General features: G+C 41.4%; 1 protein-coding gene across 1 annotated transcript; it reads right to left on the bottom strand.

Annotated features, from left to right (window-relative positions):
* Positions 1–847: 847 nt before the first annotated feature.
* On the bottom strand, positions 848–10,757 carry NUTF2 (nuclear transport factor 2). Its single transcript, XM_009708784.1, has 4 exons — positions 10,633–10,757; positions 8,357–8,428; positions 4,553–4,651; positions 848–958 (listed from the first exon to the last, which is right to left on the bottom strand). Exons 1-4 carry the CDS (start codon positions 10,729–10,731, stop codon positions 848–850), a joined length of 381 nt encoding a protein of 126 aa, XP_009707086.1. The 5' UTR covers positions 10,732–10,757.
* Between the last annotated feature and the right edge of the window lie 4,903 nt (positions 10,758–15,660).

Here is a 15,660-nt window from a genome sequence, read left to right as displayed (position 1 = left end):
ACAGGACACCAGCAAAACAAAAACCCCAAACACACAACAACCAAAAAAAACCAACGAAACTTTCCCTTGTGTCCAATCTGAACTTCCCAAGTTACGGTTTGCAAGTACTGTCCAGGTTGATGGAAGTACTCAACTACTTTCCACCTACATTTCAAGCAGACTGCCGTCATCCACCTCCTCTCCCAGCTCAATAAGACCTTGAACACTGGCAAACTTGGCAGTTTTTTTTGACTTCTTCCAGTTTTTCTACATCCCTTCTGACCTGGAGGCTCAAAACTGTAGAAACTACTCAGCTCACAGAACCACAGGTCATGTCAGAGTATTAGATACAACACTACTTTGTAATCCAAGTTGAGCTGCAAAACTTAATAGAAAACCAGAACTTCTTTCCTCTTGTCTGGTAAGAGACAGTTTTGCTCTTTCACCAGCAGGCCACAGCAACTGTTGACTGAACTGCAGGCTGGCAGTTACCCTTATCTCAAAGGCAAGGCTAATTACTTCAGACAGCAGGTTCTTTCAGATGTTAAGCCTCATTTAACAGGCTTTAAGCAGTGCTTTAAGTGTTCAGCATGCATTACAAACACATCCAGTGATTTTAATTGCAAATTTACTTTCCCTTTTAAGACCAGGAAACACCGCTTAACAATTAGTTATTCACAATTAATTCTGCAACAATCACTTCAAAATTCACACTTTCAGGGAGAGCTGCAAATCTGCCACATTGCTCTGAGAACAGGCAAGCCACAGCCATGCTTCTCAGCCGAGCTCAAGGGACAGAAGAGGAAGAGAGCACTCCTTACTCAACCAGGACAGCGAGGACTGCATGGAAGAGAGGTAAGGCAGAGGGTTAAACGTTGTGGAGGGCTAGCCTGAAGACTTCGTTGGTGCACACCCAGGCACCTTGAAAACTTTTCAACAAAAAGGTTTGGTGGAAGCCTAGAACCTGGTCATCATCTGCCTGAGCATGACAGGAGAAATAGGTTACTAGGTGAAGCACGCTGAAAATACTGGGTGACACTCTGGATGAGCATTGGCAAAATAGCATCACACCAAATGAAACTCACTCCTAAAGGCTTAAACTGATGCTTACTCTTCCCAGTTGAAACAAGCATGCACCCAGACAATGAATAGCAATAAAAACCAACAGAATTTGAATATGGGGAGGTATATTTATTATACCTCTACAAAAGAATAAGAAAACATCACTACTTATCCCAACATCCATTAAAGAGGATCTTTCATAAGTTTATTGTAAATATGCTTGTCAACGAAAGCAATTACTGTACTGCTTCTGCCAGCAAGTGAGATCCTCACTAGTGACATTCACCCTACTTAGACACTCTATTACTCTCCAGTATCTTCTCCCAGAAGCTGTTGTGTCTGGTCCCCTCCATGCAGATGATTATTCTGCTGCAAAAGATGTTGCCTTTTTTTTTATTGACAGTTCATATCAGTATTAGCATGCTGGGCTGTAGACTGGAGCAGCACAGAGGCAGATACACATCCTGGCCTTGTCACAGGGCAGTAATGGTGTCAACTGACCCCAGTTAAATCCTTCTCCAGCAGGGGAGGCCAAAGGCTTAAAACAACCCAAACCTGCAGGTTTGGTTAAGGCATAACAGTCTGGCAAAGGAAACAGAGTTTGACAGTGACAGTCCTTGACCCCATTATTTCTTCAGAACTATTCTTGTAGAGTTAAGAAAGAGGGATGAAGCTTTGTGACAATTTTGTAGCAGTTTACCCTACAGTATATGCAGGGAGAGCAGAAGGTTTTTCTGCTTTGCTTTGGTTTTTTTCCCCTAAAATCAAAAAAGATCAAACTATAATGGTTTAAGGAAGAAATACAAGGTATGCCCAGCTCACTTAAGAATGAGCTTCCACTGAACTTTTGGGACTATCAATTCAAGCAACTAAGGCCTCAGAAAATCCATTTAAATATCACGCCAAGAATGACTTCTTAGAACGGGCATATTACAGGTATTTTAGCGTTATTATTTGCTTGGATTACTCTATTAAAAGCATTACACATGCTGCTTCATTACATAAAACAATGCAAGTTTTGAAAAAACGCTGAGAATTCAAAAGCATATGCATTAATTGTACTGGGCTTTGAAGAATTTGGCTCACAGTCCCATGAAAAAGATAACTGAATAGTAAGCAGGAAGCATGGCTTCTCCTTTCAAATTCTGCTACTGATGGCTTGAACATGCCCTTCCTGATGCAAATTTCTCTACAGTTTTCCTCAAGACCAGCAGATGCGAGCTGAACAGCCACACCATTAAGGCAATTTTTAAATAAAACTAAGTACGCAGTTCCATGTTTGCATGCTAAAGTCCACCCTGTTCAACTGGAGCTATAGATGAGCCACTTGTTAAAATGCACTAACCGAATCCACTTGTTCTCAGTTACTGCATTGTAACTGGAACAGCACTGCGATACATTAAAATGGCTGTCAACACGTATGTATTAGTGCAAGAAAAAGTATTCTCTACGTATGACAACCAGGTTCACGTACCAGCAGTTCATGTTCATGTCGTGCTACAGACTGTTACTGATGATTTCATTTATCCACCTGTGCAAGTATCACACAAGGCAGGAGCAAGAAGTCAAAGTTCTAAGTTGACTTTGACTTCCTGGACACTTCCTCAGTGAGGAGCAGCATTCCCTGGCATTAAAGCTGGGATTTTTAAAGATAAGATTGGAGACACATACACATAAAGAGTGGAAAGATGTTTCCCCTCCTATTAAAAATTCAGAAACAAGTTGTATTTGATCATGACAACAGACATACTTTAATCCAGTATGTTCTTTCCAAATACCTACATGCACGAACACACTATCCCTGAATTATTCAGAGGACAAGAACAGCACCATAAGAAACACTACTCCAAGCCATGGTATTTATGGAAAGCTCCTGGACAGCATCTACAATCCTAATGACCACACTAAAGTATGAAAAAGCCAAAAGCTTTACAGAATCTTTAAGAACTTGGTATCTTGCCACAGGATTCAACATAATCACTGTTGCAAGCTGTGATCTGCTTGATGATTATGCAATAACCTTAAAAATATGACTGTGCACAACTAGGTGCAGATGTGACTGGCCCAAGATATTGAGTCAAAAAGCCTTGGTTATATCACTGGGTTTTGTATGCACCCAAGAGTAAAACAGACGAGATCAGCATGCCTGACTTCATACCTGTCCTGCAATTCGTTGCTTTCTGTGGCTATGTCTTTCCTCAACAGAGCTGTGTGCAGGTGGGATTCAGCAACAAGCAAGCTGGATTCCAACTTGCCGCTAGGAAGCAGGAGCAATTTTAATGAGAGCCAAAGCTATCTATGTTAGGCTTAGAAGTGGATGCAATACACTGGGAACTGCTCTTCTCAACTGCCCAGCCCAAAACAATTAACAGGAATAGCTAAGCAAGCAGATTCAAACTTTCAGTCCTACGTTTGCTTAGTTAACCGTACAGTCAGTGGAAGTTTGAGTGTTCTGATACCAGAAGGGCCATTCAGTGTTAACAGGAAAAGGAAACCTAAACAGCTATTTTAAAAGAAACTGGGTTAAAGTAACTCTAAAGACTGGATGGTTTTAGAGTCCTGACTTAACAGCATGGCAGGACCAAACCCTGACAAAACTAACTCTGATAATTTTAAATATTGCTATGCAATTTCACACTTTTAAAATAAACACTGCCAACAGAGCAAGTTCTGCCAACAGCTGACTTTACATACAGGATACTTTTTGCAGATTCCAGGACAATTTCTTTAATTAATAAGTAGTCTCATTGATTTACAAGCCTGTGGCCCTGGTATATTAAGATGCAACATTTCCTCAAAAGAACAGGAGACTAAGTAAGTTTATGCAGTTCAGTAGTAACTTAAACAGCAATGTATTCGTACTGCAGCCTGAAAAATAATCTGATTTCTTTACAAGAAGCTGTTTCAACAATAAGCATTTGATTTCAAAGGCAACACTCCCATTGCTGAACCAGTTTTGACTACAGAGGTACTGGACTGCATTAACACCAGGACTGTATTCTTGTGTCCTGTGACAGCAAAGAAAAAGCAGTGTGTTTCTGAAGGGTTGTCAGCCAACAACAACAACAAAAAAATCTGCTAAGTCACAGCTTGATGCATACACTACATGAAAGAGCACATTAATCTAGATGTGCTTATATTGTCCAGGAACACTGTAACAACGCTTTTAAATGCGGAGGACACTGAAACCTTACTGCCTTAGGGTAAGGGAAATACTGATGCTTCTAGAGCCCCTATGATATTTGTATGCACAGTAAAAACCATGGTACTTTGCTCAGCAGAAATGCATGACTGTCAAATTACAGGTGGTTTACCTAGTGCTAGTTTTCTGAAGGGGTGAGCAGTTTCTGGACAATCTTGAACAGGAGAAGAATGATGTCCCTATGCAAGCTTACCAGTGTTCCTTCCCCATCCAAGAGATCATTTTAATGTTTTCACATATTGGATAATTTAGAATCCTGCAAAAATCTAAGACATAAGTATTTGTTAACCTGTAATGGAAAGAGTTTACCTTAAGCTGTCCCACTACCATACTGAGTATACAGCTGTCAGGTGTAGGTTGGTGGTCTTGTGCTGTGATGCTGTGTTGTATTTTTTGGAAAGGGAGGCTCTGCAATGAAAAAAAGAAAGTAAAATAAGGAAATGTACAGTCATTGCATTATTTAATTTACAAAACAAAGATCATGCAAATCCAACATTACGAAGTGTTAGACTACTTTGGTAGTACTGTGTGGAGAGTTGTTGCAACTTGGCATTACTCAGGCTAGGTCGATCATAAAAATTGCATTTTTCAAGTACTGAGATGTGAAATGTCACCTTTTCCTAGTCTAATTACACTGCCCATGCTGATGTAGCAGATGCAAGCATATCTGGAGTTAAGTGTGCAAGGAACACACCTTGAGAAACACCAGAGATTAGGGAGTAATTCCTCTCTTTCAACTCAGACCACATTCACGTTCCAACCAGGGATGACTCCAAGCAGTGAACATCAAATATCTAGGGGATGTCAGACTCCTGCCACACAAATGCAATTTTGGCACCATTCTATCAAAAGCTGCGTTAATGCTGGATGCTTTAGAAGTGGCAGTTCAGCACGGGTGGAGCTCTGAGTGACCACATGGCTGATACCCAGAGTCCATGCACTGTACAGGACTGCAGCATTTGGTCATTTAAACCTCAGGTTGTACTTTGATGCCTTTGCTTCATTTCCCTGATTCGTTATCAGGCTGAGGCAGACCCAAACATGTACTTGTGACAAGTTCTGCATTTCACTCTAGTGGAAGCAGCCTGAAAGACTTCCTAGAGGGTGTAGGTACAAGAACAGGAGACCAGAGTCCTGCTATCAAGGATGTGAAGTACAGTCTTGGCTCTAGAAGCATAAGGGTCTAGGAAGAATACCAGGAAGCTAAATCCTTAGATCTCAGAGAACACAGAAACTGTGGAAGGATCAGGACCTGGGGAAGCAAAGGAAGTGTACGGAACAGCCCTCTGATCAGAGGGACACTATTCAAGAACACTCTCTAATAAAGCCTGCAGTGTTTCCTCTTGGCTGGGAGAACAGTCCCAAACTACTCTGAACTGCAAAGCGAGACAACTGGTTTGCAATATGGAACAGACATTTAGTAACAAAAAAAAAAAATCCAGAGCAGTCTTTTCTGAACTACCAGCAGAGTATCCTCCAGGGTCAGCATCCCAAACTTGAATGTTCAATGTGCCTGCAGAGCCCGCACAAACATAGGCTGGGACATTGCACACCCTTCCTTTGACAAAATAGTACTATGAAGCCTGGTCCCACCTCAGCACAAGTCCTGCAAGAAGAGTCTCTTGAAAAGGCAGAGGGATGAACGAGAATGAATGTGGTTGTATCCAGAACCCAGCTTTCAGTATAACAAGATGCTAATGAGAGGTGAGACTGGGGAGAGAAGACAGGGAGGAAGGAAAGGCTTTGGAGTCGAGAGCTCTGCAAAATGGTGACAAGGAACCAAAGACAAGGCTGCGTAAGACAGCACCTGTTTCAAGTACCTGATTGTCCCCTTCAAAAGGGAGGACCCCAATGGTTGGCCCAGTGAGCTACTCATGTGATGCAGTGGGGGAAATCCCACTGGGAGGAGTAGAGTCAGCTGATAGGAAAGATCACTTATTTTTAGATACAGAAGCTACCTCAAAGACATGGTTGCTTACGGACATCCATCTGTACTGGAGAGAAGCATTTCTTGATATGAAGAGTACAATAAAAACAACTAACAAGTGAGAAGCCACACAACAACCAAGGCTTTTAGTGTCCTCTGACCCTAAAACTTGTCTGGGTTTTCACTACCAAAACCATGGGAATCCTCCTTGAAGTCAGGAAAGAGAAATTCTGCAAGAATGAAGTCAAGTAGCTTAAACTCACTCCTGGCAACAGAGCTACCTGTCCCAGCTTCCTCCTTGGTCCAGGAGGTTTGCAAAACTACAGGATTATCTCAAATGCTCAACGTAAATCAGGCTGCCCCGATTAGGACAGGCACTCTGTCTGAAACAACTCCTAAGTCCAGCACCAATTAAGACAGAAGGAACAAGTGTCAGCTTCCACTCCGTAACAAGGTACAGGTGCACTAGCGCTGGTGAAGCCATGTCTTTACAACCTTGCCCTACTGTATTAGCATCATCTGACAGGGTAGGTTGAAAAGGTGCCATAGTGTTGCTGTTACACGGCAGACAACTTACCGTAAAAGAAAATCCTGCCTCTTGGTGCTTACATTGATTAATCAGCCAGGCACTGCAGAAGTGCAAAAGAATTTCAGTGTCAAACTTTCATTGATCTGCTCAATTGATGAAAAAAGCTCCAGAAGCACAGAGTAGGTGAGCACATTAAGTTCAAAGAGCAAACAGCCCAAGTAGGTCCGTGCTGACAGACATTAGAGTCACAGTAAGTTGATACAGCCCCATAACGAGCCATGGCACTGGAACAGCATAGAATAATTTTATTGCATTTCTTCCTTACTTTAAGCAGATGAATACAAGTCAGAAAAAGTTTCCCTGTGGCAAAGTAGCAAGCCTTCACTCACCAAGCAAGACCGTGCGGCAGGCACGTGAATCCAGAAAGTCCAACTTGCACCACAGACAGGGAAGGTAAAGATGAGCAATGCTGTGGTGAGAAAGGGGCCGATCCACACTGGGCCAGATCTAAGGCAGCAGTCAGACACTGTGGCCAAACAAATGCTTAGCTGGTTGGGTATCTAAATGGCTGCTAGCCCAGAAGTCTAAAGAACACCAAGTACACAAACAAGCAACTCTGCAGCTTGAGTATCTCCTCATCTAGAAGTCAGCAGTTGCAAGCTGTGCTATTTCTGAGGTGTTTGGCCTTCTCAAAGGCAATACAGGCACCTAAAACACAAATCCAAGGGCAAACCTCAGCCTTCTCAGTCAAAGATGTCCTGGATGAAAGCAGTGATTCCAAAACACAGGAGCAGTAGCTGTGCAACAAGACAACTGTCCAAGTTAAAAAGATTTTTCTCCTCAATGTGTAATAAAAATGGTATATCTGCCTGATGTATCATGCTCTGAACAGAACGTCCAAGAACCTAAAGCATGCCTTCCACACATCTTGCAAGAGAAACAAACTTTCCAGTCTCATGACAGCTTATAAGTTCACTCAGTTTTAGAACAGAAGCATGGATTTACTCAAAAAGATAAAACTTCTCCAAGTTTAAGTAAATGAACATGCAGTTCCAGTCTCTATGCAGTGAGAAATGCTTTCCTCTCACTTGCTGAAGAGGAAATACTGGTTTCGAAGTCCTGAACCATAACTACTCATATCTGAGCAGCTGGGAAATGTTGCATTGAGGATGTCAGGTTCTCCACTATAGAACTTATTTGCCATTTATGTATCACAAAACAAATTGTTCCTTGCAATAGCATGTTTAGCCTCTATCACAGGCAGATCCAAATAACAGGTTTGCTATTGCTACTTCCTTAGAACGCTTTAAAAGAACAAAAAAATCACCTTTCATTCCTCTGGATCAGAGGGTCAGCTTATGAACTATACTTTTTTTTTTTTTAAATAAATCAGTAATGTCAAATGCAATTGCAGTCACAAAATAACCTTGCGAATTAACGGAGTCAATTAACATTCCACCATTAAAGCCACCAGTGGAACACCCCACTACATAGAATTAAGTCACAAGTCACATTTTTTGAAGAGCAAAATTTGGAAGCACAAGTCCCACACTCAAAGTTTTGAAACTGTGAAAGTCTAACTCTGATTTTGAGAAGCAATTGATTTATAGTCTTCAGAAGTGCTTCCCAAAACATTCAGTAAGAATTACAGACTTACAGAGAGTTTTTCAACAATAGCTGCTTTGCCCTGGAACTGCTGTCCTTCCCACGTAAGGCATGACGCATCAATCTGGGGGGAAAAGAAAGAAAAAAAAAATAAATCATCAACTTGCTTAGGTAACCCTTAAGCAATCCTGGTAAGAGACTTTGTTTACTTGGCATCTATCCTTAGAATCCAGCTATGTGGAAACAACCTCAAAGGGAGATAGAAAGAAACCACAAAGAAAAACTGAAAAAATTTGGAATAATCAACTAGACATTAAGTAGACTACATTTCATTATCATGATTCTACCAGCAAAAAAAGTTCCTACCTTTGGATCAAAGTTAGCTTTCGGAAGAAAATCTAAAGGATACTAAAAAAAAATTATCCTATGGACACAAAGTCAAGCATGTAGAGAGACAAAAATACATGAAGAAATCTGACAAAATGAGTTGCACCACCAGTTTTTTTTCCTCTCAGGTACTGATTTGCATATCCTACTCACACCTAGAAAAGCAGCATGTGCCTCTAAAGGTTTTCTAACAGACAACCCAGTTCTTTCAGCCACACATGCTGTGCTGAACCTGCACAACAGTCACAATCACTCTAAAAAGCTTCTGGTCCTCCACGTATCAACAGAAAGAACTATACAGTGCAGCAAGAGCCAAACAACAAAGAAGGGGACCAGTGCAACAGCATGAAGCATTTCAGGGTCACAGATGCAACTGAAAGCAGCATGGAGAACCCCTGAATACAATAACAGCAAACATGACTGGCCCAGATCCCTACCTGGAATAGGTGACAAAAGCTCATCGGAACTGGATTACACTACTAAAGGAGAAAACAGAACCTTGTGGTGGAAGCAGCAATACAGGAATACAAAACAAATGCAAGAGATCCCTTGTGCGTTCCTGCATGCTATAAAATTTGTTTGCTCCCACAGAGTCTCTGAAGGCAAAAAGCTCATGAGTAAATGCGCGTTTCTGCAGAACCTCCTCTAATTTAGAGAAGTTGTGTCCTTGGTGCATTTTAGCCACACAAAACAAGGTCCCATCCTCCAGTTTAAGAAATCCACAAAACAATACACATCGGTGACCTGTTCTCCTGACAACGTTTGCATTGGTATCTTATCTCCATTGAATGATGAAAGGCAGAAAGACCCTAAGGGTGGAAAAAAGCCAGGAGTTCCTAGTTCGGAAGGCCATGTTTCCAGGAATTTAAATCAGCCTGTACTTATCACCAGTCTTCTGAGGATTGAACGTGTTTTGGTAACATGACAGAAACTGCTAAGTGCTTTCATATTTAGAGCTGTGGACTGAACACAGGCTACTTGTTTTTCTTGCTTTACAGGCTCTCTGTACACAGCTTCTTGGCCAAAATAAGGCAACAGTCTAGCAGACAGCAAATACACAACAACCCAAAGAGCAAATGCTATCAGAGCTGGTGGATACTGCTGAGGTATAAGGATGGGTGTCAGAGGGTGTTTGTGCAACAGTTCCAATCCTCAAGAGTTTGGTGAAGCTTCATACAACTCATCCAGCAGATGAAAAACAGGTCATAAAAACACAATATGCTGCTAGAAGACCTGAGCGACTTACTGAAATGCCTCAGCCACCCAGCAGCATTCCTCACCATCAGTAATCAACTCCACGCACAGAGCACTTTGCATGCTCTGAAAGAATCTTCCCCCAAAACTACGTTGACGCTCCTTGGGCTTTGTTGGTTACAGTCTTTAATTTTGGAAGCCTCAAATAAGGGGCAAAAATAAAACCTTAATTTTTGAAGAAGTTTAAACTGAATTTAGATTTATTTAATAAATTCTAAATATTTAAACTGGGTTCAAAATTTTAAATCTACTTTAATGTTCTGAGGATTAACACACCATGAGATCTGAGAAACACTTGAAAGAACGGATAAACACAGAGTAGAACTTAAATCACAGTCCACTTCAAGAGGGATCCAAGCAAATCCACAGCTGTAAACTAACAGCAAACTAAGGCTAAGATGTTTGCTTTTACAGAGGATTTCACCACAGGATCATCATCAGCTCCCTCCACTACAAGCCACTGTCTACAGCCAACTGAGGCTTTTATGAGTCTGATTGCCTATAGATAAAACAAAGCTCAAAATAGAAGTGAAATGTAAATAAAAGTTGAGTCAGTGTGATTGTACTGACTGACATTCTGGAGTCAGGATAAAACCCACTATCCCACCCTGTATATTCCCACACATCAAAATAGTGAAGCTTTAGATAATGGGACAGAGCCCCAGCCCCGTTTTTGTAGATACTTACATATATTGCTCCTAACTGAGTCCTGTCTGCATCAAAAAGCTGGTAGTAATGTTGTATGAAGCTGGACCCAATCTGCTCCCAGATAGGCTTGTCTCCCATTCTGAATCCTCACCTAAAGCCACTGACTGTAAAACAAACAAAAAATCATCAGGAAGATCACATAAATAAGCATAACACTTAGCTTGAGTATTTGGCATCAGTAAACACAGATCCTCTCAGCTGGCCAGAATTTTCCTTTGGAAGAAGTAGGAGAAGTCTCACCTCTGTATCCTAGACTTTTGTAAATAAAAGTCTTGGATATCAAATGGTTTAATTTCTTAATATAGCATTTGATAGTTTTTAGAGTTATTTCAGTGTGAGGTCACAACTTGTGTACAAAAGTGGAGAATGAGAACAAAAATAAGTGTGTGTTACCACCTTATCTTCACATACTTCAAAAATTACACCATCTGAAAATGTTGGCAAGTGCTTGCCATTTCAACTTGATCTCATTTACTGTAAACAACTGAGATGTTAATATGGATTATCTGCAAGTGGCTTACACCAACCGATTTATCTATTCAGCCCCTAGAGTATTTCACCATCCACAGGCCATTCTAAGGAAGAGTGTCCATTCAGTGGTACACAACAGGAGTTAACTCAGTAGCTCTTTCCTTAACACAAGCTTACTTTCATCTTCTAGCTGAAGTACACTCGACATTTATCTTTTGATCTTGTAGTAATTTCAAGATACAAACCATGATTTTTCACAGTGGTGTGAATCTGCAGTCCCCAATGAAGATATTGGAATCTCAGAGGCATCCCACACCTCTGAACATGAGTCCTTCTATTTTAGAGGGATTAAACACACAGTACGTGCAGCTGTCCAGACAGACACAGTCTAGAAACTATCACGCATGATCAGTACAGATGATTGCTTTACCATGCCATTAAATTTTTCAGGAAAGCAAATTCATTTTTTTTGTTATCCATCTCTCCGAAAGACTGAAGAATTGTGCTAAAATTCAAAACACCACAATGCTGCACTCAAAACTCAGTATACTTGCTTCAAGTAAACTCAGTTATACTTGCTAAACATCATCTGCCAGCCATTCAGCCCTCTGCAATCCCTGACCAGGAACCCTTCAGCTACAGGTCCGTATTGCACTGCGAGTCTGGAAAGGTGTGAAATTCTGTTTTAGGACAGTGGACATGATAGTTATTTTGGCTTCATTTAGATGTCAATTACTCATACACCTGTTTAAGATTTGACAAATTCCTGAGAAGCAAAAACCGTATTTCTAAGATCTCCACAGCGAGTATTACCAGGCCTAGCTTTCTGTGCATAGCCAGACAAGAAAGCTCTTTTCATATTTCAGGTCTTTGGCTGTTCGAGCTTTACTCATACAAAATGGGTTCAAACCCTAGGCCAGAAGTTTTAAGGTTACACAAATTTGGCCAGACTTACAGAAGAGCAAGTATCTTTTATCAGATCAACGGTGTAACAGGAGGTAGCATACAAGTTCTCACGGCGGTAAATTCAACCACCAAAGCAAAATACAAACCAAGAACAACTGCTAGAGCTTAGACAACTCAGACTACTCGAGGGAGAAAATGGTTGGCATCTGTGGAGCAGAGCACGTGACAGCACAGAGAGCTGGCAAGGTGGTTCTCCCTGCTGAGAAAAGAGTGGTTTGTAGCCTTAGAAAAGAGGACAGGTACAGCAGGAGGAGGCTTTGGTTGTGACAATGCATGACAAAAGCATGCCACAGACTCCATGATTTTTGACATCCAACTGATGCTGGCTGCATGCTAGCTCTCAAGTGCACCTTAGAAATTGCTTTCATTCAAGGATGAAGTCAAAAATGAATTTAAGATAGAAACTACCTATCCCCTTTTTAAACATCCTTATTTCAACATCAACTACCTAGGCAATATGGTCAACATCAAACCCAGTAACTCTGCACACTAACATAGACTAAAAATTCAAAGACTTGTTCCCACATAACTAGTATTTGAACTGCTCCAAAAAGATCTACAACCTGGCATCAGTCACCATCACATGTGCTCCAATAATACTTGCAATACATGACTCTGTCTGAAGGAGCTTTATCCAGTGTGGTCACTCCTCTGGGAAAACAGATCACAAATTAAAAATCCATCCAAGCACAACATGTTTAAAAAACAGAACACACACACACACCTCGAACAACTTCAACCAACTTCTATACAAGAGAAAAAGTTGTATTGCTTGCACATCCACAATTGCCACATACCAGTCTAACCTGGAGCAGATGTAGAAATCAAACAACTTCAGCCTGTATTAAAGGATTTTGTTAAAACCATCACACCAACTCCCTGGAAACTTTACTGAGTGATGCCCATCCTGCTGCTGGGGGGGACTCTCATGTCTTGTTTGGAAAACCAGAACTACTACTATTTAGCTTCAAAGTCTGCTGTTTCCATTCCAGACCTGCAGGTACCTAGAGGTGTGTAGTTTGTGATGGCTGCGGTGGATCCAACAATCAGACCAAGTGGAAATCACTTCTATTCACATTTTATGGATCATCATAGCTTCGGCTTCAACCCATGAACTCCCATCACCATCAGATATCCTTCCTAAACTTTCAAGCGCAAATCTAGTTGACAGTACTGATGTTAAACTGTCACACATCTAACACTGAGATGAAGTAGTGAACAGCAAAAAACCACCAGCTTATTATCCCAAAGCTAAAGTTAGGTGTTGCTAAAATAAATTCCCACCCCGACACACACAACATGTATTCACCCTTACCAGCTCACTGTACCATCATACGAACCCAAGATCAAGCTGTATGCTAGCAGTGCACCTCATTTAGACCCAGAAGCTTTCAACTCCTCAAGGCACAACAGCCTCACTCAAGCACCAGATGCCTTCTGTTCCATCGTGAAACTGTAAGAAAGCCTTAGACTGCAAGAAATTAAGGAATTTGTATTTTAAATACAGAAAGTAGTATTATGGTTCCTAAAATTAAAAATTAATATGCTAGCTTGCTATCTCCTTCTAAAAAAATGTATTTGTATTTTGGCAGGTAAAGTATCATTAAATAAAAAAAAAAAATCAGCATAAATTTGACCAATTATAATGCTGATTGTGCCAGAAGTGAGAAACAAAGTAAAAACAAAAAAGCTGCTGAAATTAACGATCCTTAATTATTTTTTTTTTTTTTTAAATAACCTTGCTCTTTTTCCTATGCCATTCATTATGGTTTTGCTGAACACTCTCACTCTCCCTGGAAAGGTTTTTTTTATTTTCCTTTTCTGATTTGTCACCTTTTCCTCCATGCTGTCTTATGTATTCTGGCTGTCATCACAGATGTAAGAAGCTTAGAGATGTACCTAAAGAACAAGATAGGAATGTTGTTCTGTGTCATTAAGCTCAGTCCCTTTCAATGAGATACAATCGATGCAAGATTGTATTCATACCTTTATCAGGCTGTTTTAATGAGATAAATGTAGTATAAAAGCCTTTTAAGATCTATTCCAAAGCTAGGAAGAATGCACATGTTCTGATGTTGTCAAGCACTAGGACAACACAGATGCGCCTCAGCGCCATCCAGTCAAACCTATCCATGATTCACTCAAAGTTTGGTTACAGAAGCAAGAATATTCAGTTAATATTAAGCCAGATAAAAGAAGTTTCAATAAGCTAGAAAGCACATGAGATGTGGCACATCTGTTCTTTTAAAGGCACCTGCTGAAAGTTGCATCTGTGTAAGTGTATTATTGGATGTTCCACCTTAATTCCCCATGGAAAAGGAGACAGTTTCCTTCAGCTAATTAATTTTCTTTCCTTTGTCACTTCAAATCAAACCTACCTCATCACATCCACTTAAGAACACCACATTCCATTTGATTAACAGCTTCTTCGAAGAAGCACAGCAGCAAAGCTGAGCTACCAACATGGAGTGTAATACTTTAACTCACATTACTCACTCAATTTCTTGGAATCTGCTCATATTAGAGAATTTATCCCCACCTCAAATACCACCCAGCAGTCAGTGCTCAAGCTGAAACCCAATACAGCGCACAAAAGCTGCAGCTGCCAGCAGCTGTCTCTTCAACAGGTACACGCTGACACTGCAGAACTGGGATTGCTGCTCCAGAGGAGACTTTTCCACAATGACGTCTAAATCAAATTTTCCGATACCTTTGCCAGGCCACACACCGACACATCCTCAAGTATAAACTCTGGCCCTCTGCACATCTCTTACCACACTTCCTACAAATCTCACCCTACAAGGTACCATGGCATCCCCAGTAACTTCATCCCACATTCATTCCTTGGCCTGGCACTGCCTTGGCATACACAGCATTCCCAAATACACAGCAAGCTCCCGTCTTCAACATCCCGCAGCACAGGAGAGGGAATTCATACCCTAAACCATGCAGAACTTCCCAGTTCCCCAAGACACCAGGCTTTCCTACACGCAGTCACAGACTCCCAACATCAGCAGGACTTCCACAGAGCCCCACAATCCTGGCAGTCCAGCCTGCACAGTCTATACTGCCCAGGGCTTCTGCTGCTCCTCAACCTTGCCAAATCATCCAAGACTACACTGGTCCAGGAGGGAGACAACTCCCCGAACTGAGCTGCCCACCTCACCTGCTTTGGCACGTGGCAGATGGCACCAACATCACATGAAGCTGTATGACCCAGAGAGCAGTAGCACCAAGGAAGAAGATGCATCAAGGTACAAGATAGAGGAAGACTAGAAGAGAACAGAGCCTTCACATGGGCCACGAGTGACCTTGAATTAGACCAGAGTTACACTGGCCTCAGGCAGTGGATGTTCTGTCCACAAAACCCAAAACCACAGAATCTTTTCCATTGCTTGTCCCAGCTTAGGTGTTCCTAACTACACGCATCCCTCTTCCTTCTCTGCCGTAACTCTGGGCATGAGAGATCAGCACGAACACACCAAGATTGCCCGCAACTCCTAAGGGGAACACAGTCCTTGAAAGACCCAACTCTGCAAAAAGGTCTGGATGAAACCTCTTTCCATTGCT

This window comes from Cariama cristata, unplaced genomic scaffold (assembly GCF_000690535.1).
Source record: "Cariama cristata isolate BGI_N322 unplaced genomic scaffold, ASM69053v1 Scaffold46490, whole genome shotgun sequence".
NCBI lineage: Eukaryota > Metazoa > Chordata > Aves > Cariamiformes > Cariamidae > Cariama > Cariama cristata.
Note: the sequence above shows the minus strand (reverse complement) of the source record. Positions and strands in the feature narration are given on the sequence as shown.

Bases quoted from the DNA above. Each gene is read 5' to 3' on its own strand.
- NUTF2 (XM_009708784.1), bottom strand. From the start codon at position 10,731: ATGGGAGACAAGCCTATCTGGGAGCAGATTGGGTCCAGCTTCATACAA. The intron at 4,652-8,356 runs GTAAGTCTGTAA...TTTTCATTGCAG, and splicing joins CTATTGTTGAAAAACTCTCT to AGCCTCCCTTTCCAAAAAAT. The intron at 959-4,552 runs GTAAACTCTTTC...TGTCATGCTCAG, and splicing joins TGGTAGTGGGACAGCTTAAG to GCAGATGATGACCAGGTTCT.